The 25,047-nt window shown below is 36.0% G+C and overlaps 1 protein-coding gene across 1 annotated transcript; it reads right to left on the bottom strand.

Moving 5' to 3' along the window:
* Positions 1–24,185: 24,185 nt before the first annotated feature.
* LOC102955726 (non-histone chromosomal protein HMG-14-like) lies at positions 24,186–24,718 on the bottom strand. The gene is given in 2 exon segments (XM_042963483.1): positions 24,186–24,565; positions 24,568–24,718. Coding segments are annotated over 2 exon segments (531 nt in total).
* Positions 24,719–25,047: the final 329 nt, after the last annotated feature.

Here is a 25,047-nt window from a genome sequence, read left to right as displayed (position 1 = left end):
AGTAGCCCAGACGGGACACGCCACCCCACAGTGAATCCCGCCCCTAGGAGAGGGGAAGAGAAGGCACACACCAGTCTGACTGTGGCCCCAGCAGTGGGCTGGGGGCAGACATCAGGTCAGACTGCGGCCCTGCCCACTAACTCCAGTTATACACCACAGCACAGGGGAAGTGCACTGCAGGTCCTCACCACGCCAGGGACTCTCCAAAATGACCAAACGGAAGAATTCCCCTCAGAAGAATCTCCAGAAATAACAACAGCTAATGAACTGATCAAAAAGGATTTAAATAATATAACAGAAAGTGAATTTAGAATAATAGTCATAAAATTAATCGCTGGGCTTGAAAACAGTATACAGGACAGCAGAGAATCTCTTGCCATAAAGATCGAGGGACTAAGGAACAGTCACGAGGAGTTGAAAAACGCTTTAAACGAAATGCAAAACAAAATGGAAACCACAATGGCTCGGCTTGAAGAGGCAGAGGAGAGAATAGGTGAACTAGAAGATAAAGTTATGGAGAAAGAGGAAGCTGAAAGAAAGAGAGATAAAAAAATCCAGGAGTATGAGGGGAAAATTAGAGAACTAAGTGATACACTAAAAAAAAATAATATACGCATAATTGGTATCCCAGAGGAGGAAGAGAGAGGGAAAGGTGCTGAAGGGGTACTTGAACAAATTATAGCTGAGAACTTCCCTGAACTGGGGAAGGAAAAAGGCATTGAAATCCAAGAGGCACAGAGAACTCCCTTCAGACGTAACTTGAATCGATCTTCTGCACGACATATCATAGTGAAACTGGCAAAATACAAGGATAAAGAGAAAATTCTGAAAGCAGCAAGGGATAAACGTGCCCTCACATATAAAGGGAGACCTATAAGACTCGTGACTGATCTCTCCTTTGAAACTTGGCAGGCCAGAAAGGCTTGGCACGATATCTACAGTGTGCTAAACAGAAAAAATATGCAGCCGAGAATCCTTTATCCAGCAAGTCTGTCATTTAGAATAGAAGGAGAGATAAAGGTCTTCCCAAACAAACAAAAACTGAAGGAATTTGTCACCACGAAACCAGCCCTACAAGAGATCCTAAGGGGGATCCTGTGAGACAAAGTACCAGAGACATCACTACAAACATAAAACATACAGACATCACAATGACTCTAAACCCATATCTTTCTATAATAACACTGAATGTAAATGGATTAAATGTGCCAACTAAAAGACATAGGGTATCAGAATGGATAAAAAAACAAGACCCATCTATTTGCTGTCTACAAGAGACTCATCTTAGATCTGAGGACACCTTTAGATTGAGAGTGAGGGGATGGAGAACTATTTATCATGCTCCTGGAAGCCAAAAGAAAGCTGGAGTAGCCATACTTATATCAGACAAACTAGACTTTAAATTAAAGGCTGTAACAAGAGATGAAGAAGGGCATTATATAATAATCATAGGGTCTATCCGCCAGGAAGAGCTAACTATTATAAATGTCTATGCGCCAAATACCCGAGCCCCCAGATATATAAAACAATTACTCATAAACATAAGCAACCTTATTGATAAGAATGTGGTCATTGCAGGGGACTTTAACACCCCACTTACAGAAATGGATAGATCATCTAGACACATGGTCAATAAAGAAACAAGGGCCCTGAATGATACATTGGATCAGATGGACTTGACAGATATATTTAGAACTCTGCATCCCAAAGCAACAGAATATACTTTCTTCTCGAGTGCACATGGAACATTCTCGAAGATAGATCATATACTGGGTCACAAAACAGCCCTTCATAAGTTTACAAGAATTGAAATTTTACCATGCATACTTTCAGACCACAATGCTATGAAGCTTGAAATCAACCACAGGAAAAAGTCTGGAAAACCTCCAAAAGCATGGAGGTTAAAGAACACCCTACTAACGAATGAGTGGGTCAACCAGGCAATTAGAGAAGAAATTAAAATATATATGGAAACAAACGAAAATGAAAATACAACAATCCAAACGCTTTGGGATGCAGCGAAGGCAGTCCTGAGAGGAAAATACATTGCAATCCAGGCCTATCTCAAGAAACAAGAAAAATCCCAAATACAAAACCTAACAGCACACCTAAAGGAAATAGAAGCAGAACAGCAAAGGCAGCCTAAACCCAGCAGAAGAAGAGAAATAATAAAGATCAGAGCAGAAATAAACAATATAGAATCTAAAAAAACTGTAGAGCAGATCAACGAAACCAAGAGTTGGTTTTTTGAAAAAATAAACAAAATTGACAAACCTCTAGCCAGGCTTCTCAAAAAGAAAAGGGAGATGACCCAAATAGATAAAATCATGAATGAAAATGGAATGATTACAACCAATCCCTCAGAGATACAAACAATTATCAGGGAATACTATGAAAAATTATATGCCAGCAAATTGGACAACCTGGAAGAAATGGACAAATTTCTAAACACCCACACTCTTCCAAAACTCAATCAGGAGGAAATAGAAAGCTTGAACAGACCCATAACCAGCGAAGAAATTGAATCGGTTATCAAAAATCTCCCAACAAATAAGAGTCCAGGACCAGATGGCTTCCCAGGGGAGTTCTACCAGACATTTAAAGCAGAGATAATACCTATCCTTCTCAAGCTATTCCAAGAAATAGAAAGGGAAGGAAAACTTCCAGACTCATTCTATGAAGCCAGTATTACTTTGATTCCTAAACCAGACAGAGACCCAGTAAAAAAAGAGAACTACAGGCCAATATCCCTGATGAATATGGATGCAAAAATTCTTAATAAGATACTAGCAAATCGAATTCAACAGCATATAAAAAGAATTATTCACCATGATCAAGTGGGATTCATTCCTGGGATGCAGGGCTGGTTCAACATTCGCAAATCGATCAACGTGATACATCACATTAACAAAAAAAAAGAGAAGAACCATATGATCCTGTCAATCGATGCAGAAAAGGCCTTTGACAAAATCCAGCACCCTTTCTTAATAAAAACCCTTGAGAAAGTCGGGATAGAAGGAACATACTTAAAGATCATAAAGGCCATTTATGAAAAGCCCACAGCTAACATCATCCTCAATGGGGAAAAACTGAGAGCTTTTTCCCTGAGATCAGGAACACGACAGGGATGCCCACTGTCACCGCTGTTGTTCAATATAGTGCTGGAAGTTCTAGCATCAGCAATCAGACAACAAAAGGAAATCAAAGGCATCAAAATTGGCAAAGATGAAGTCAAGCTTTCGCTTTTTGCAGATGACATGATATTATACATGGAAAATCCGATAGACTCCACCAAAAGTCTGCTAGAACTGATACATGAATTCAGCAAAGTTGCAGGATACAAAATCAATGTGCAGAAATCAGTTGCATTCTTATACACTAACAATGAAGCAACAGAAAGACAAATGAAGAAACTGATCCCATTCACAATTGCACCAAGAAGCATAAAATACCTAGGAATAAATCTAACCAAAGATGTAAAAGATCTGTATGCTGAAAACTATAGAAAGCTTATGCAGGTAATTGAAGAAGATATAAAGAAATGGAAAGACATTCCATGCTCATGGATTGGAAGAATAAATATTGTCAAAATGTCAATACTACCCAAAGCTATCTACACATTCAATGCAATCCCAATTAAAATTGCACCAGCATTCTTCTCGAAACTAGAACAAGCAATCCTAAAATTCATATGGAACCACAAAAGGCCCCGAATAGCCAAAGTAATTTTGAAGAAGAAGACCAAAGCAGGAGGCATCACAATCCCAGACTTTAGCCTCTACTACAAAGCTGTCATCATCAAGACAGCATGGTATTGGCATAAAAACAGACACATAGACCAATGGAATAGAATAGAAACCCCAGAACTAGACCCACAAACGTATGGCCAACTCATCTTTGACAAAGCAGGAAAGAACATCCAATGGAAAAAAGACAGTCTCTTTAACAAATGGTGCTGGGAGAACTGGACAGCAACATGCAGAAGGCTGAAACTAGACCACTTTCTCACACCATTCACAAAAATAAACTCAAAATGGATAAAGGACCTGAATGTGAGACAGGAAACCATCAAAACCTTAGAGGAGAAAGCAGGAAAAGACCTCTCTGACCTCAGCCGTAGCAATCTCTTACTCGGCACATCCCCAAAGGCAAGGGAATTAAAAGCAAAAGTGAATTACTGGGACCTTATGAAGATAAAAAGCTTCTGCACAGCAAAGGAAACAACCAACAAAACTAAAAGGCAGCCAACGGAATGGGAAAAGATATTTGCAAATGACACATCGGACAAAGGGCTAGTATCCAAAATCTATAAAGAGCTCATCAAACTCCACACCCGAAAAACAAATAACCCAGTGAAGAAATGGGCAGAAAACATGAATAGACACTTCTCTAAAGAAGACATCCGGATGGCCAACAGGCACATGAAAAGATGCTCAACGTCGCTCCTTATCAGGGAAATACAAATCAAAACCACACTCAGATACCACCTCACGCCAGTCAGAGTGGCCAAAATGAAGAAATCAGGAGACTATAGATGCTGGAGAGGATGTGGAGAAACAGGAACCCTCTTGCACTGTTGGTGGGAATGCAAATTGGTGCAGCCGCTCTGGAAAGCAGTGTGGAGGTTCTTCAGAAAATTAAAAATAGACCTACCCTATGACCCAGCAATAGCACTGCTAGGAATTTATCCAACGGATACAGGAGTACTGATGCATAGGGGCACCTGTACCCCAATGTTTATAGCGGCACTCTCAACAATAGCCAAATTATGGAAAGAGCCTAAATGTCCATCAACTGATGACTGGATAAAGAAATTGTGGTTTATATACACAATGGAATACTACGTGGCAATGAGAAAAAATGAAATATGGCCTTTTGTAGCAACATGGATGGAACTGGAGAGTGTGATGCTAAGTGAAATAAGCCATACAGAGAAAGACAGGTACCATATGGTTTCACTCTTATGTGGATCCTGAGAAACATAACAGAAACCCATGGGGGAGGGGAAGGAAGGGAAAAAAAAAAAAAAAAAAAAAAGGTTAGAGTGGGAGAGAGCCAAAGCATAAGAGACTGTTAAAAACTGAGAACAAACTGAGGGTTGATGGGGGGTGGGAGGGAGGGCAGGGTGGGTGATGGGTATTGAGGAGGGCACCTTTTGGGATGAGCACTGGGTGTTGTATGGAAACCAGTTTGACAGTAAATTTCATATATTAAAAATAATAATAATAATAAAAAATAAATAAATAAATAAATAAATAAATAAAATGTATTTATTTAAATTCAAATTAGCTAATCTACAGTGTAGTATTGGTTTCAGAGTAGAACCCAGTGACTCATCACTTACATATAACACCCAATGCTCATCCCAACAAGTGCACCCCTTAAAACCCATCACGCATTTAGCCCATCCCCCTACCCACCTCCCCTCCAACAACCCTCAGTTTGTTCTCTATTTAAGAGTCTCTTACGGTTGGACTCCCTCTCTATTTTTATTTTATTTTTCCTTCTTTTCCCCTATGTTCATCTATTTTGTTTCTTAAATTCCACATGAGTGAAATAATATATTTGTCTTTCTCTGACTGACTTATTTTGCTTAGCGTAATACACTCTAGTTCCATCTAGGTTATTGCAAATGGCAAGATTTCATTCTTTATGATTGCCACATAGTATTCCATTGTGTGCATGTATATATACATACCACATCCATTCATCAGTCTATGGACATTTGGACTCTTTCCATAATTGGGCCATTGTTGATAGTGCTGCTATAAACATCGGGGTGCGTGTGCCCTTTCAAATCAGCATTTTTGTGTCCTTTAGATAAATACCTAGTATGCAATTACTGTGTTATAGTTCTAATTTTTAATTTTTTGAGGAACCTCCATACTGTTTTCCAGAGTGGCTGCACCAGTTTGTATTCTCACCAACAGTGCAAAAGTGTTCTACTTTCTTCACATCCTCACCAACACCTGTTGGTTTCTGAGTTAATTTTAGCCATGCTGACAGGGGTGAGGTGGTGTCTCATTGTGGTTTTGATTTGTATTTCTCTGATGATGAGTCATGTTGAACATCTTTTCATGTCTGTTTGCCATCTGGGTGTCTTCTTTGGAAAAGTGTCTATTCATGTCTTCTGCTCATGTCTTCAATGGATTATTTGGTTTTGGGGTGTGGAGTTTGATCAGTTCTTTATACATTTTGGATACTAACCCTTTATCTGATATGTCATTTGCAAATATCTTCTCCCTTTCTGATGGTTGCCTTTTAGTTTTGCTGATTGATTCCTTCATTGTGCAGAAGCTTTGTATCTTGATGAGGTCCTAATAGTTAATTTTTGCTTTTGTTTCCCTTACCTCCAGAAACATGTCTAGTAAAAAGTTCCTGGCTAATCGTTAACAAAGCAGGAAAGAATCTCCAATGGAAAAAAGTCTCTTCAACAAATGGTGCTGGGAAAACTGGACAGCAACATGCAGAAGAGTGTAAATGGACCCCTTGCTTACACCATACACAAAAAAATAAGTTCAAAATGGATGAAAGATTTAAATGTAAGACAGGAAACCATCAAAAATATATGGGAGGAAACAGGGAGCAACCTCTTTGACCTGGGCTACAGCAATTTCTTGGTGTATAATCTTTTTAGTGTAATGTTGAATTCAATTTGCTGACATTGTTTTTTTGTTACATCTATGTTTATGAGAGATATTGGCCTTTTGTTTTGTTTTCTTTTAGTGACCTTGTGTCTTTGGTGTCATTTTTGCTTTTGTTTCCCTTGCCTCCAGACACATGTCTATAAGGGTAATTCTGGCCTTACAAAATGAGTTTGGAAGTGTTCCCTCATCTTATATTTTTTTCAAAAAGCTTGAGAAGGATTGGTATTAATTGTTCTTAAATGTTAGAATTTGCCAGTGAAACCATCTGTTCCTGGTTTTTTGTTAATGGGAAGTTTTTAATTACTGATTCAATCTCCCTAGTAATAATTAGTTTGTTCAAGTTTTCTAATCTTCATGACTTAGTCTTGTAGGTTGTATATTTCTAGGAATTAATCCATTTCATCTAGTTGTTCAATTGTTTTATATAATTATCTATAGTAGAGTCTTGTGGTCCTTGTATTTCTGTGGTATCAGCTCTGGTATCTCCTTTATCATTTATTATTTTGTGTATTTGTATTTGTATTTATTTATTCATTTACTTACTTTCATTCACTTACTTACTTATATAAAAGTCTAGCTGAAGTTTTATCTCTTTTGTCTATATTTTCAAAAACCAACTCTCAGTTACATGATCTTTTCTTTCATATTTTTTAGTCTCTATTCCATTTATTTCCAATTTGATCATTACTATTCCTTTCTCCTACTAACTTTCAGCATAGTTTTTTCTTTTTCTAGTTCCTTAACATGTAAAGCCAGATTGTTTATTTGAGATATTTCTCTTTTTATTAATGTGTTTACCACTGCAAACTTCCTTTTTGTAATTGCTTTTGCTGCATTTCATAAGTTTTGCCATGTTGTGTTTTCATTTTCTTTTACCTCAAGATTTTTTTTTATTCTTTTTTTATTTCTTTTTTGGCCCATTGGTTATTCATGAGCATATTGTTTGTTTGTTCGTTTGTTTAATTTTTTTTAACGTTTATTTATTTTTGAGACAGAGAGAGACAGAGCATGAACGGGGGAGGGTCAGAGAGAGGGAGACACAGAATCTGAAACAGGCTCCAGGCTCTGAGATGTCAGCACAGAGCCTGATGTGGGGCTCAAACTCACGGACTGCGAGATCATGACCTGAGCCCAAGTCGGCCAACCAACTGAGCCACCCAGGCGCCCCAACATATTGTTTAATCTCCACATATTAGTGAATTTTCCAGATTTCTTCTCGTAATTGATTTCTAATTTCATACCAATCTTGTTTCAGAGACTTTTGGTTGGTTCTTTTAAAGGGCACCTTTTGGGATGAGCACTGGGTGTTGTATGGAAACCAATTTGACAATAAATTTCATATATTAAAAAAATAAATAAATAAAATAAACAAACAAAAAAAACACAAAAACTGTAAGCAAAGAATGGTATACCTAAGGAATTTTAAAACTACTTTTGTATATCCTAGGGAAAATGGACAATTTGAATATGGACTCTGAACTAGATAATAGTATTATATCACTGTTAAATTTCCTATTTTTGATAAATGTTCTATGGTTAAATAAGAGATTGCCTTTATTCTTAGTAAATATATACATATATATAAATATTTTGTGGTAAGAGAGAGCAATGTTCCCAAATGATTCAAACAAGAAAGAAAGAAAATGCATATATGTATATCGAGAGAGAAAGAGAAAAAGAATAATAAAGCAAATGCAGCAAAATGTTAAAAACTGCTAAAACTAGGTAAAAGGTATAAAGGAATTCCTCTACTATTCTTTCAACATCTCTGTAAATTTGAAATTGTATTACAATAAAAAAGGTAATAAAAAAGAGCTAACACACACACACAAAAAAATAAAGAGCTCTAACAGCTTGGGATTCCCGACTTAATATTCTTTTCGTAATATTAATTTAAAAAGTATTATGTACATTAGAGTATTGTTAGAGTTGTTAGGTTATCATTCATTTATTTTACTAAGTTAGTAAACATTTGCTAAAGTGTGTCACAAGCCAGAAAATGAGCCAGTTGTTGAAAATTCATAAATGAAGACAGAGCTCTTGGTCTCATGTAGTTCTAACCTAGTGTGGAAATTATATAAAGGTGATTACTAACAGTGCTCCATTCCCCTCTGTCTAGTATCCTTGCTGGATACTGGTGATTGTGTTCTTTTACAGTGAACTACACAGGATCCCTGTGATAACATTATTCATCAACAATGAAAAATGAATTTTCTATTCACAATTCTGTAAAGCAGAATTTACTATTAACAAAGTTGATGCCTGCTAAAGGGAAATCAGTTATTAGAGTGTCAAAAGAATTCATCAATCAAGATTCCCCTTAATAAGGTGATACAATGCCATATGTAATGAAAAATATATTATGATGAGTCTATAATATGACTTTTTATTATTCTTAACACTATTTAAAAACATGATAAAACAAAGTATTATTGTGTTGGCATGTCTACTTTTCTGGCTTCTCCTTGCAGTTTCCTGATTGATTTACCCCCTCTGGTCCCTTTAAACTATGGGTGATCCACTTATATTCTCTTTCCCCTCTCTGTCCTTGTTATATATCTACTGTCATGTAAAATACTCATTCCTCACTTTGCTCAGTTACTAGCTATTTTTTATTTTGTACTTTTACTTTTTCATAGTAATTATCTTTATCTGGATTTATCTTGTTTGTGCATTTAATTTATTTTCTGTCTGTCTTCTATACTAGAATTTAAGTTCCATTAGAACAGTATACTTGTCTGTCTCATTCCTTGCTATATCTCCAACATGATAGGTACTTATAAATTATTGGTTGAATGAATTGAGGAATGAATGAGTCAAGAGAGATTTACTCTGAAGGATGCAGATAGAAAATAGATTATGGTTTCAGGATACCAACTATTCAATTGAGGAGAAAAGATATCTACATATGAACATGTACAGCCAGGGTGTGGTCTATAGAATGACTGACAGGTGACTGCTGTAGATGATCAGGGGAGGAAGCTAGCATTGAGGATAGGTCCAATCAAGTCTTCATAGGGTACATATAATTTGCCTTTCAAGGGGACTTCTCCCACAAATCTTCTAACCTGGGATCTAAAAATGAATGATTATCACTGCTTGCGAGACCAGGTATGGCTATAAAGAGGAAATGTCCTCCATGACTGTGCCCTACCAACCTCATATGTTCCAGTTTTTTACAACTAATTCTTGTTTAAGGGCTTTTGCATTTGTTGCCTCATTGACCTGTTCCCCCAGATGAAAGAGTTAACTTCTGTATTTTCCAAATTTTACTCTAAATTACAATCTCTCAGAGTACATGTTATCCAAAAATTTCTTGTCCATGTTTTTTTTTAAATTTTGTAACTATCTTCTGTGTCTTGTGCTTTACATTATTCCCAACAGCTAAATGATGCTAGGAACTGTGTTAAGTTTTGATAAATGAACTAGTGAATAACTTTGAAGGATGGGCTTTGAAGAAAATTGTGCAGCAGGAGGAGATTAAGGGGGAAAAGATGAGGACATACCAGGAGATGAGAAGGCAGAAGTTAAAGTTTAGAGATAAGAAATAGCTGTGGTAGGCTAGAGTACCAGGAGCAAGCATAGGAAGGGTGCAGAGGTGAACAGGGATTGGATTTTTGATAGCTTGAGCTCTATACTTTTGACAGGGGTTGGGGGCCATAAGAAGACTTCAAGCAGAAGAAATACGCAGTCAGATTTAGGCTTTCAAAAAGTCTTATCCACATATCAATTTAACCCAGTTCAGAAAAATACTAAGTGACAATTGTAATATCACTGTTTTTACTGCTGGCTATGTTGAAGAGCTAGAGTTGAGACTAATGAAGCAAGCAACATTGATGGGACTCTTTCCATTGGCATAAAAGAATCTAAAACCATTTTATGCTTAATATTATAAGACTTAACATGCTTATTATAAAAATTTTTAATGATAGAAAAGCATTTCTCCTTATAACATTCCATTTGTTCAAACATTAAGAAGGAACTAAGATATCCTTCAATAAGTTAATGAATAAATAAATCATGATGAGATGTTTACAACAGAGTATTAATTATAAATAAAAATAAATGAACTATAAAGTCATAAAATACATGGAAGAAACTTAAATACATATTGCTAAATGAAAAAAAAAACAGTCTGGAAAAGTCACATACCATATAATTCCAACTATATGACATTCTTAAAATGGCAAAACTATGGAGACAGTAAAATCATTAGTGGTTGCCAGGGGGTTGGGGTAAAGGAAGGGAGGAATTAATTGATGGAACACAGGGAATTTTCAGCTATGAAACTAGTTGTAAAGATTCATAGAAAGTACAACACAATGGGGTGCCTGGGTGGCTCAGTTGGTTAAGCATCCAACTTCAGCTCAGGTCATGACCTCATAGTTCATGAGCTTGAGCCCCACTTTGTGCACTGTGCTGACAGCTCAGAGCCTGGAGCCTGCTTTGGATTCTGTGTCTCCCTGTCTCTTTGCCCCTCCCCTGCTCATGCTCTCTCTCTCTCTCAAAAATAAGTAAACATTAAAAAAAAGAAAGTACAACACAAAAAAAATAAACCTCAATGTAAATTATGGAATTTAGTTAGTATATCAATATCGACTCATCATTGTTATAGATTATCACACCAATACAGAGCATCAACAATAGAGAATACTGTGTGGCGACAAAAAAGGGTATTTGGAAACTCTGTATTTTCCCACAAATTTATCTGTGAACCTAAAGCTGTTCTAAAAATTAAGGTCTATTAGTTAGTTAAAATATTGTTTTGGTTATTTTAAAAATAACATGAAAAGGACGTGAGTGGAAATGGGACTACTAACTGGGAAGGTATCATCAGTTAGATAAGGGGTCCTGGAGGAAGTTGGTGGTCAAGAATTGGAATAGGGGCCTCTTGTTAGCACGAATAACTCATGTTGATGACTATGACAAAATACACCACCAAAGTTAATACAGGTAAAATTTTAATAAAATGAACAAGTTTGGATGAGAAAAAAATGGAAGTCTGTGTATACAGAAGTGGAAGAGACCTATATTACCAGACAAACATTTCCAATAACTCAGCAAAGGATTGGCCAAATACTCATGAGCCTCAGGTCTACTGTGTCAGCTAGTGGTGCCCCCAACTCTTCAGTGTCCTCATTCAACGACATGATTATTGCAGCAGGATCATGGAGGTACCTTCAGAAATCTCTCAAATGTAACAGCCTGGAGGATAGTATTTAAGATCCCCAAGCAAAGAGACTGCCTTCCTAGTCTAGTAAGAAAAACAAACTGCTTATTATTTGAATCTCACTATACCAAGGTCTCTTTGGAGGATTGGTTCTCACATGTATCCACATAGGTAACACTTGCATATGGCATATTTTTAGGACCATCTCTATGCTGGGACTGGGAGCTTCTCCATATGTGCAAATCACCAAGTAAGATACGGCAAATCTATTGGAATACTATTTCAACTTTAATTCTGACTTCTGACAAAGACACACAGGAGATGTTAACAAGGCTTTGATATGCTATGGTAATGGCAGTCTACTTTATGATTAGGCGTGAGTAGTTATTAATTGGTTTCTTTCTTCTGGTATTTATTGTACAGTTGTCCCTGTCTTTATTTCCTAACTACATTTCAGATTATTAAGAATATTTGGTACTTGTAAATTGTATTGTAATTATTAGTATATTGCAATAGCATCCCCTTTTGTCAGCATTTGGCAGATCTGATCGTGATGTTCAGCTACAGGCCTGTATGGACATGAACTGAATAGAAATGTTTGGAGGATAATTGTCATACTGTATAAAGAGTGGTTGAAACACTTCAGATCTACTTCTATTCAATAGTAAAGATGGTCAGGTTCAATCATAATGAGTAGATTTTTGGGTGCTTTTAATGGACTCTTGTGGTAGATGAGCCATGTCATGGTTTGATGGTAACTTTAGCACATGCCAGGGCATCATTGCTATTCTTTATTGCATTCTGTAGCTGCATTCATGGGAACTGCTTTGCAGGTGTTCCTAAATCTTTTCTGTCATAGTGTGGTTTCAAATTCAGCAAGGCCATGGATTATTTCTTTTATTACCATTGTTTTGTTTTGTTTTGTTTTGTTTTTAATGGTCCAATCACTTCACTGAAGAAATATTCTTGAATGACCACCAAGATAAGTTTCCTTATCCTCATTTTACAAAGATACCAGAGCTCTGTAGAGAAGACTTTGCTCATCCAGGGTTTCCAAGCTGGCTGTGAATAGCAATGTATTGTCTTCATAGAGGCATAGATTGTCTACTAGAAAGCACTGAATTTGTCAATGGCTCTAACCCTCTTTCAGTATGAGTTTCTTTTTCATGTCCTGTGTCCTTTACTAAATATATTAATTCTAATATAATGTCAATATTAACATGTATTAAAGAGTAAACAAAGAATAATTTTCATACTGGAAAGATGGCTCTGTTCCTTGGATTGAAACACAAAGTTCTTACTGCAAGTTGTTTACACACATAAAATCCATGAGTCTTCTAAACCAAGCCCTTCTGCATAGATTCAAGAAAAATGTTAAGTATAATTCAGATGGACAAATGCAATGAGAATACCAATGTTTGTAAACAATTACTTTAAGGAATTTTGATCTAATTTTAGAATAATATACTTTCTTTTTCAGACTATTTGAGGTACATGAATGATGCTTTTTATTTAAATGATAGTAGTCTACATCTTCTGATTATAAAAGTAACCCATGCATGTGATATTTAAAATTCAAAATAAAATAAATAATTTTCTATGCAGATGTGTATTTTGTACACTCGTTATATGTTGGTTGTTTTATGTATCATTAAACATACTTCAAAACGTTTTTAATGGCATCGTAGCATTTCATTGTATGGATGTATGAACTTTTAGGTTACTTATGCTATTTATACTTATACTATTATAACTATGAATGTGTAAAAGATTCATGCCTTTTGTAGTAACAAGTTTCTTTCCTCAGCAATAAATCATCAACTAAAAATTCTTAAATCATGTGCACATTTTAAAGATTTTGATAATATTGTCAAATTGACTTCCTAAAAGTTGTCACATTACCTCTGAAAGGGTAGACACTACCTCAAGCTTTCTTTAACAGTAGGCATTTATTTCATTTATTCATTTGTTTACATGTTCATTCATTTTATGGAAAAATAGTATCCTTGTCTTATTTTACTTTACATGTTGGATTATTAATTTGGCTAAACTTACGTTATATGTGCTAACTCTATGTCTTCTTTCAATGATAAGATTTAGTACCAAGGTTACATTCATTTGATTGGCTTTTCACTTAAAAATAAATATTATTCCTTTATGGTAGCTTATCCTTACCAATAAAAGAAGCCATTTATACATATTTGCATTTTAGCAGATATGTTTTGGATTTTGTCCCATCCTTGGAGAGTTGACAAAATAATTACCAGAAAGGTTTTGCTATAATACTGTTACAGAATTGACCGTGATGTAATAACAGAGCAATATCAATATCGATATAGTCTGGCTCTACAATACCAAATTTGGCAAGTGTATTAGGTATCTTTTTTGTGTGTTTGTGAATAAGTATCAGTAATGGATTAATGATAGCAGAGTTTGTGGGAGGAGCATCAGATGCAATTACAAAATATTTATGGTATAGTTTTCAGGAGACTTTTCAGCAAAATTAGAATATATACTGTATATTTTAAGTGTAAACCACATAATGTATATATAATTCATTTCAGTAGACAATTAAACAGTGGGAACTATTAAACATCAAATGGAAGATAAAGTTAGTCTTTTGATATTGCCATTAATACAATTGTTTTGCATTATGCACCAACATATTTGCTTGAAAATTTCTTTAAATAAGCAATGAAAATGTAAATATATTAGAGTTCCTTGGGCTGTATTGCCTAACTTATAGGCAAATGCTAATTTCATACATATTAAATAAACGCTTTTATTATATATTACAAAATTATTACAAAATGTGGAAAAGCAATGTTAAAAAATTACAAATTAGGAATCAGTCATATATATTCTAAGTGAAATTGCAAGTTAATTATTAAATCACTTAATCTTAAGCCTCTAAAATGTAGATTTGTCTAGTGGATGAAAATGACACCAGTTATTTCCAATAACAAAAATATTGTGTGCTTTTAATATCAAATTTCAACTCTTACAGATGTGAAAAATTATGGTCTAGGAAAAGTTGGGGCAGTAGTAGCATTTGTAACAGCACTCCAAACAGCCTTAAGGGGTAACACACTCCTTACTTGTTGACCTAAGGCCCTTGATCCATAACAGAACTAATTTACTTTCTTTGATATTTACAGACCAGTAGCCTTGAAAATGAAGAATTCTCCTAAGCCACAGAGGCCAGCAAGGCTGCTTGAAGCCACCTCAGCTTTCCAATTAACTCAGCAATTTTTTAGCAACAATGTTTTTTGTTGTTTTTTTTTTTTTTTTTTTGGTTTTTTTTTTTAGGTCACACAAGTGATTTTACTAACCTCCCTACATGCATCTGTAGACTTTGCCCTCCTTTGGAGAAAGAACAGAGTACTGCTGCATATCACAAAAGGGAAACTGGACCCCCCTCCCAGCACAACTCACACCCACATAGCAGGGAGATAATGTTTGTATGAAATCAAGTCTGGCATCGAGTCTGCATGAAATCAAGAAATGTTGCAGACTGTGGTACTCCTTTTGCTAATTAACTACCCTAAACCCTTGTAAAAGCCCCTGGGCCAGGCAGAAATCTCAAAGCAGAGTGGGCAAGAGTCTGCCTTTTCCCCAAGTTAGCAGCTTCCTGAATAAAGCTCAAATTCCTTTCCAATTAAAAAATCATCTCTTGAGGGGCGCCTGGGTGGCTTGGTCGGTTAAGCGTCGGACTTCCACTCAGGTCATGATCTCACGGTCCGTGAGTTCGAGCCCCATGTCGGGCTCTGTGCTGACAGCTCTGAGCCTGGAGCCTGTTTCAGATTGTGTGTCTCCCTCTCTCTCTGCCCCTCCCCTGTTCATGCTCTGTCTCTCTCTGTCTCAAAAATAAATAAATGTTAAAAAAATAAATAAAAATAAATAAATAAAAAATCATCTCTTGAGAGTAATGTCCTTCCAAGTGATGGGCAGCCAAGTTTGGATTCAGTAACGCTTTCTTTAAAAAAATATATTTTTTCTGATTCATATAATTATCAATTAGGCTGGTTTTTAAAGAAACCCCATATATATGAAAGTATATTTGGAGCATCCTAAATGATATGGAATAAAGCAGTTAAATATAAATGCTTATTTTGAGAGATAATTATGTTTAAAGTTTATTTTTGAGAGAGCGAGAGTGGAGGAAGAGTAGAGAGAGGCAGAGAGAGAATCCCAAGCAGGCTCCACACTGTCAGTGCAGAGCCCAACATGGGGCTCAAATTCATGAATGGTGAGATCATAACCAGAGCCAAAATCAAGAGTTGGAGGCTTAACAGACTGAGCCACCCAGGCACCCCAAGAGATAATTTTTAATGAATATTTTTCTAGTCTGCTATGGTCACAAAGGATCTGTTAGCATTGTTAGTACTGTAACAGAATTAGAGGAGTATAATTAGTATAGTTTAGGGGGAGCCTTCTGGATTCTTGCTCAGTTGTTGCTTTATCCTGTAGGGATCATACTTTGCCTCTGCCCAGTACAGTCTCACATTGAACAAAATCTTTCCAGGTGATTTGGTTCCAGAAGTTTGGATCCTGCCAGAGATGGCTAACAGAGAGAAGTTCAATTCAGGTTTCCTTTTGGCTGCCTTCCTCCTCCACTCCAGCAGGCCCAGTTACCCTCACTAAGGTGGAACAGGTCCAGCCTGTTCACTGCCCAATCACATAGCCCAAGACGGTAATCACAAGTAATTACAATTGGTTATATCTTTCAGATAGAAGCCTGGCCAATCATTATTTCACTCTTTTGTAAATTTGAAGTGGATACAATGGATAGATTGGTGGCAGTGGTGAATTTGGAGAGTTTGAAATGGTCAAAACATAAAATATTGTCTTGTAAGAACAGCTCAACTTAGTAGAGTACTTGCCCCACCTGTTATCAAATTCTAGAGAGAATTAAAGTCTAAAACGTATACTCCTGCTAGCTATAGTCTGAATATGTTAAAGTGAAAAAGAATTAACGTCAATAAATAAAGTAACTTTCTTGTGTTAAAGTAAGAAATTCAGGTACAAAATTTGTCTTGCCTTTCTTTTTTTTTTTTTTTAATATTTTTTAATTTATTTTTGAAGGAGAGAGAGAGACTGTGCATGAGCAGGGGGGGAGCAGAAAAAGAAGGAGACACAGAATCCGAAGCAGGCTCCAGGCTCCGAGATGTCAGCACAGAGCCCGATGCCGGGCTTGAACTCATGAACCATGAGATCATGACCTGAGCCAAAGTTGGACGCTTAACCAACTGAGCCACCCAGGTGCCCCATTGTCTTGCCCTTCTTGAGTCTCAGCTATGGCAGTTCCTGATTTCTGGATGGCAGTGGGATGCACTTTGGGCAGGGGCAAGTTGGGTCATGTCTCCCTGGAATGGTTGTAGACACCTCAGACTTAGAAGTTGTATTAATTCAAAGATGTGTCTCTTAAGAGCCTTGATTTTAAGGAGTCCAAAGTTAACAAGATAAATGAAATCATAATTGCTCTTGCTTTACACCCATCAAATTTGGAAATGACCCAGTTGCCTGCACCTAGAAGAATTAAACCAAGCAAAATTTTGTTTTCTGACCCATTATGAAGAGTTGCTAAAGAATATTTCGGGGAGTTAGTGGATCTTAGTGAAGAAGGGAGATGAGTTTAGGCTTGGCAGGATTCCTGTCTATATTATATGCAATAGTCCATGATTTGTTGAACTCAGCCTCAACCTCAATCGTGTCTCCCAACAAAGGGCTTATTTTAACACTGTATGGTACTCTTTTTTCTCTTTTTCAGAGAGTTGCAATTAAGCTGTCACTGGCTGTCTTCTTACACAAAAATGATATGGGTGGCAGTTCCAACTTCTATCCAATTTAAACATCTGAGTTTCCATTTCCCTATTTTGCTTCACTTTTCTGGCACTTTAGTAGTGAATTAGATACCAAATCTAAGTAATGAGACAGGTAATGTTCATAATCCTTGAAAGCAGGCATTTGCAATTTTGTATCTCAGTGCTCTTTAAATGGTGTTTTATTGTGAAGTTGCTTAAGCCATTTGACTAATAATCCCGAGCCAAATTCCTATTGTGTTCTGTCCTGAGTCATGTGGTGGTGCACACATGATTGTATGCTTTTCTCAATCTTAGAGGACTATACACTCAAAGAGTAAGTTTTGTAGTATGTAAGAAACAATGACTTAAAATAAATTGCAGGTTTACTGACTTATGTTTCTTTTATTTAAGGGCTAGATTGGGTTTGAGAACCAAGGTTCTATCTGTGCTTGCTCAGGTTCTCCTCAATCATGTGACGATTACGTACTCAGATTCACAGTTCAGTATGATAAATTGGACTTATATATAATAGTGATAGTTGATGAAATCTTTTTCTCAAACTTGGGTTAAGATTTTATAGTGACTAGATTTTTTGAAATGTTAAATATTGTTTAAAATAACACTACCCACAGATTGCCATCAGTTTATGATATTTTCCATTTTATAAATTTTTATAATCTTCAGTTTTGCTTTACTTTTTAAATTTCTAGATATAAATTTTCCTAATTTTATTCTTCTGAATTTTCTTATTTTAATATCTGTGTTACTGGAACCATTTTTTAGAGATGATAGTTTCTTTGATATCCGCACTAGTTATGTTAAACTTAAGTTTGCTAACTATTAATGTGCTGAGAAAAATGTTTTTCCTGTATTGATAATAAAAATGATAGCCTATTAAAACTCTTTATTTTTGTAACTCCAATTCATTACTTTTCTTGTATAATCAGGTCAATATTCAAGACATAAAATTATTTTTTGTGGTAATAATCATTTGTTTTTCTAATTAGTGTCTTAAGGCCCTCCAAGGTGCACATCAAATTAGCATCTTTACAATATTCTTTTGTTGCAAACTTTTAGACAAGTATGGTAAATATGAAAGATCTTAATTAAATATTATTTTTATAAGAGCAAAGGGGCGCCTGGGTGGCTCAGTTGGTTGTGTGTCCGACTTCGGCTCAGGTCATGATCTCGCAGTCTGTGAGTTCGAGCCCCGTGTCAGACTCTGTGCTGACAGCTCAGAGCCTGGAGCCTGTTTCAGATTCTGTGTCTCCCTGTCTCTGCCCCTCCCCTGCTCATACTCTCTCTCTCTCTCTCTCCCTCTGTCAAAAATAAATAAACATTAAAAAAAAAAAGAGCAAACAAAGCTCACCTTATCCCATAGATTGTATTTTTTCTGGCACCTTGCAGTGTAAAATATATACTACACTATAATATAATGCTATAGTCATAAAAGTCCAAGTGACACTTTGGTAAAAATTAAACTTTGGTATAGTAAATGATTTAAAAGAGTAATATTTGTGAAAAAAGATTTAAAATAAAAAGTTGTTTTAATAATAGATTGACATATACATTATTTGGTCAACAAGAATATCCATTCAATTTCTTCCTCATTATACAGGCCAATCCTATGGAATTATGTATTATAACCTCATAGATGATAGATAAATGATCCAATCAATATTTTACTAAAACTAAACTTCTTTTTATTTCCATGAAGCTTCATGATAATTAGGAACTTGAGTGGTGGAGGAGAATTAGAGATGCTAACAGAGAAGTTGCAGATTATAGAGGAAATTCATCTAAACAAAGGACATATAAACCTGGCTAATATGGCTATTTGGCTTTCATATTTACTGTTCAACCCTGATGGGATTTTTGAGAAGTCATAATGTTTAGAAGATTGAAACTGGTTTTTATTCAGCATTAAAGAAATGTGAGAATGTTAAAATACAGATTTATAGTATAAAGTAACAATTATTAGTATACTCAGGCACTTTTATAAACTTTCTTCTTATATATTTTTATACAGAAAAAATATATATTTCAAAGAGAAACAATTTACATGCAGAATTATTCACCACAACACTATTACAAAAACTGATAACATTTTATCATAATGAATTTTAAATAGAAAAATTGATTGTTACTCTTTTATTCTCCTTATGTTTAGAATCCTCAATTTGCAATTTATATAGCTCTCACAGTCCACAATTTAAAAAAAAAATTTAGGGGATTACCTTCTTTGGTTCTACTTCTTTGGCACTTTGAATTTGTAGCACAATAGAACTAGTATTTTGAAATCAGAGTTCTTTTACCTTATTATTTTATAAACAGCTAACACTTTCAATTAAATTTTTCTAAAGCTGTAAGGATATTCATATTTGACTCATAAAATAAAGGGCTTGGATTTAAAGATTTGGAAATTTCTTTACTTCATTTGCTTTTGATTATTTTTTTAAATTTTATTTTAACAGATTGTTCTCATTGCATTGCTTGAAAGTGTTAAAATCTCTCTTTTATGTGATTATAATTTAGGCATAAGGTAGATTAGAGAACATTTATTCATTTATTTATTTGTGAATGTTTATAATAATAAGCATTTATTAACTATGTATATAACCAACATTATGAAAAATACTCAGAATCTGTTCTGCCTACATGTTGCTAATAACTCACCCGGAAAAACAGTATCAACATATATGCTGGATGTCACAGTGAAAGAGATACTACTCTCAAATTTAATAGAATTTGTTATATTTAATATTATAAAATAAATAAAATAACCAAAATATTGTGTTAGAACTAGGGCAACTGCACAGGTCCTTTGATTTTATGTGCACAGCAAGATGGACTTTCTTGCCCTCACCCAAATACTTTTCCTTCTTTCTTTTAAGATTATAATTTCTTTCTTTCCTTTTCTTTCTTTCTTTTTTTTCATCTTTAATTTATTTAATCTCAACTTAGCATACATTGTAGTATTGGTTTCTGGAAAAAAAGAAAAAAACAAGATTATAACTTTAATCAGTACTGGGAGTTCTATTCAAGATTTCTATTCATATTGGTTAAGTAGGTTGATTCACCTCCCCACTCTCACCATTTCACAGAATCCTACTGAAAAAGCAGTAACTAAAAACAAAGGGAAATAGTCATAAAAACAAAGTGGCTTGAATAGCATTCAGGATATTAACAAGCAGTTTTGGAAGAAAAATGGCAGATGAATTCATTTTGATTTTAAAAACTACAGCTCAGAGCCCCTCAGGAAATTGCTGCAGTGTCAAGCTGCAAGAATTTCAAACTTTACTGAATATTCTACTGACCTTAGCTTAATATTGCAAGCATACTGGAGTGCCACAATGTGTTAATAATAAGGAATGTGTCAAATAATAATGTGTCTACTTCAGGAAATTATTTGTTAATGTAGACAGTGTACACTGGGTCAACCATTAGCTGTGCCTAATGTCATACCCAAAGTGACTGATTTGGGATCAGAAGTGAAGTATTCTTCCTGTACACTGAAAACTATAGAAATCTTATGAAAGAAATTTAAGAAGACAAAAAGAAATGGAAAAACATTCTATGCTTATGGATTGGAAGAAAAAGTTTGTTAAAATATCGATACTACCCAAAGTAATCTATACATTCAATGCAACCCCTATCAAAATAACACCAGAATTATTCACAGAGCTAGAACAAACAATTCTAAAATTTGTATTGAACCAAAAAAGACCCTGAATAGACAAAGTAATGTTGAAAAAGAAAACCAAAGCTGGAGGCATCACAATTCCAGACTTTAAGCTGTATTACAAAGCTGTAATCATCAACAGTACGGCACTGGCACAAAAACAGACACATAGATCAATGGAACAGAAAGAGAACCTAGAAATGGATCCCCAAATGGATGGCCAACTAACCTCTGGCAAAGCAGGAAAGAGTACCAAATGGAAAAAGGGTAGTCCTTCAGCAAATGGTGCTGGGAAAACTAGACAGTGACATGCTGAAGAATGAATCTAGACCACTTGCTTACACCATATGCAAAAATAAACTCAAAATGATGAAAGACTTAAATGTAAGACAGGAAATCAAAATCCTAGAGGAGAAAACAGGCAACAACTTCTTTGGCCTCAGTGGCAATGATTTCTTACTTGACATGTTTCTGGAGGTAAGGGAAACAAAAGCAAAATGATCAACTGGGACCTCATCAAGATATAAAACCTCTGCACAGTGAAGGAAACAATCACCAAAATGAAAAGGCAACCATCAGAATGGGAGAAGATATTTGCAAATAATATATCAGATAAAGAGTTAGTATCCAAAGTCTATAAAGAATTTATCAAACTCAACACTCAAAAACCAACTAATCTAGTGAAGAAATGGGCAAAAGACATGAACAGATGCTTTTCCAAAGAAGAAATCCAGATGGCTAACAGACACATGAAAAGATGCTCAACATCATTCATCATCAGAGAAATACAAATCAAAACCACTGTGAGATACCACCTGACACCTGCCAGAATGGCTATAACTAACAATTAGGGAGACAACAGACGTTGGCAAGGATGCAGAGAAAGGGAAAGTTTTTGCACTGCTGGTGGGAATGCAAACTGGTGAGCCACTCTGGAGAACGGTATGAAGGTTCCTCAAAAAGTTAAAAATAGAACTACCCTATCACCCAGCAATTGCACTACTAGGTATTTATCCAAAGGATATGAAAATGTTGATTCAAAGGGGCACATGTTTATAGCAGCACTATCAACAATAGCCAATGTATGGAAAGAGCCCAAATGTCCATCGACTGATGAATGGATAAAGAAGATGTTGTATAAATATACAATGGGATATTAGCAATCAAAAAGAATGAAATCTAGCCATTTGCAACAATGTGGATGGAACTGGAGTGTATTATGCTATAGAAATGCTATAAATGAGATGCAAAATTAACTAGATACAGTGGCAGCAAGAATGGAAGAAGAAGGAGAGGATAGAATAGGCTAAACAGAGATAAAATTATGGAAAATGATGAAGCTGAAAGAAAAGAGGGAAAAGAAATTACTAGATCATGAGGGGAAAAATGGGGAGCTAAGTGATTCCATGAAATGAAACACTATCCATAGCATAGGAGTTCAAGAAAAAGAGGAGTGAGATAAAGGGGCAGAAGGTTTATTTGAACAACTTATAGCTAAGAACTTCCTTAATCTGGGGAGGAAACAGTCTTCTAAGTCCAAGAGGTACAGAGAAATCCCTTCAAAATCAACAAAAACAGGTCAACACCATGACATATCAGAGTGAAACTAGCAAAATATAAAAACAGAGAATTCTGGAAGCAGCTAGGGACAAATGGTACTTAACCTACAAGTGTAGACACATAAGGGTAGTAGCAGACCTGTCCACTGAAACTTGAAGAAGTGAGTGGCAGGACATATTCAGTGTGCTGAATAGGGAGAATATGCAGTCAAGAATCCTTTATCCAATAACAGCAAGGCTGTTTATCTAATAACAGCAAGGCTGTTATTAGAAGGAGAGATTAAGGTTTTCCCAGACTAAACAAACAAACTAATTAACTAAAGGACTTCATGACCACTAAATCAGCCCTGCAAGAGATCCTAAGGGGGACTCTGTGATGGAAAGCAGCAAAGACTATAAGGGACTGGAGACATCACCACAAACACAAAACCTACAGATAACACAATGGCATTAAATCCATATCTTTCAATAATCACTCTGAATGTAAATGGACTAACTGCCCCAATTAAAGACATAGGTTATCAGAATGGATAAAAAATAAGATCTATCTATATGCTATCTAAAAGAAACTCATTTTAGACCTGAGGACACCTGCAGATTGAAAATGAGGGGATGGAGAACCATCTATCATGCTAATGGAACATGAAAAAGAAAGACAGAGTTGCCATACTTATATCATACAAGCTAGATTTTATTTTATTTTATGTTTTTCTTTCATAATTGAGTTTTTATTTGTTGTTCTGAGGATCAGTACAGACAATTCAATTTGTACATAATTCTTAACGTACGTACCGAAAACCTAAAAAAAAAACATGTAGCTGTGGTTCTTTTCTCAAAGTTATTCCAGTGACCTTCCAGCTTAAAATTTGGAGACAAATTTCCCTTAACAGTGTATCAAGTACCCGTATCTTCAAATGTTGATACGCTGTTACACTGTTGAGTCCCATTAATTCACAATTTAATGTCATATACGCTACATACTCAAATTTTCAATCTCGCACAGCACATTAACTTACTAGGAAACTGGACTACCACGACCAAGATGTTGGTCCAGTTACTAGGAAACTGGACTACCACGACCAAGATGTTACAGAATGCACAAAATTCTGACAGGGAGAGCCAAGATCAAGGAGTGGTTTTCTTTAGGAAACAATTCTACCAAAAACAACATGGGAATAGAAGTAATTTAAAATGTTCAAGACATATTAAATGCACGACTGACTCCAAATTGCCATTTTAGTATGCTTGATATTATACGATATAAAAACTACCCCATCTATGGAATGTTAAGCTGACACCCAAGACGATCAAAGCCTCCCATATTCAATATCCCATTTTCTGGTTATACCAAAAAATAAACAACCAGCAAATGATTTCACCTCTTAAAAAAAAGCATTTACACTTAAAAAATGGGATGAGGTGGGATTCCCTCCTTCTTAAAAATGTTTCTAGAGCTACTAAAAAACTTGCATTTACAAAATAGTTGATAAAAATATTCCTCTGGATTGTACAAGAAGGGAGACAGGGACCACTGGTAAGACATGGGATATGATAGTAATCAGACTTGGCTTCTTTCTCTCCTGCTTCATCAGAGGCTGCACTCTCCTCGTTTTTAGTTTCTCCGTTTTCTGCAGGTAAGTTTTCTTTTGTTTCTTGGTTAGCCACTTCAGCCTGTTTTCCCTTTGCTCCCCTTTTCCCCTTTGCATTTTTTTGTCTTAAGATTTCTCCTTTCCCGCCGCCGTTTTTGGTTTCGCTTCCACTTTTGCAGGAGCAGGTTTAGCTGACAACCTCGCGGACCTCCTCTTGGGGTCCTTCTTCGCTGCTCCCTCGGCAGAGCTGACCTTCCTCTTGGGCATGTGGCGGCAGGGCAGGCACATGCCGGGTGCCGGGTGCCGCGGGCCACCACGCGCCAAGAGCCTTCATGAAGCTGGGCTGCCTGGCCACTACCGCTCCTCCCGCCGCCCAAGCTGCTGCGACCCACAGCAGAGGCCACAAACTAGATTTTAAAACAAAGAGTGTAGCAGTGCCTGGGTGGCTTAGCTGGTGAAGCATCTGACTCTTGATTTCAGGTCAGGTCATGGTCTTGCAGTTTGTAGGTTCAAGCCCTGCATCGGGCTCATGCTGCTGATGGTGTGGAGCCTGCTTGAGATTCTCTCTTCCCCTCCACCACTCATGTTCTCTCTCA

This window comes from Panthera tigris, chromosome D4 (genome assembly GCF_018350195.1).
Source record: "Panthera tigris isolate Pti1 chromosome D4, P.tigris_Pti1_mat1.1, whole genome shotgun sequence".
Lineage (NCBI taxonomy): Eukaryota > Metazoa > Chordata > Mammalia > Carnivora > Felidae > Panthera > Panthera tigris.
This window is presented reverse-complemented; position numbering and strand designations above follow the sequence as displayed.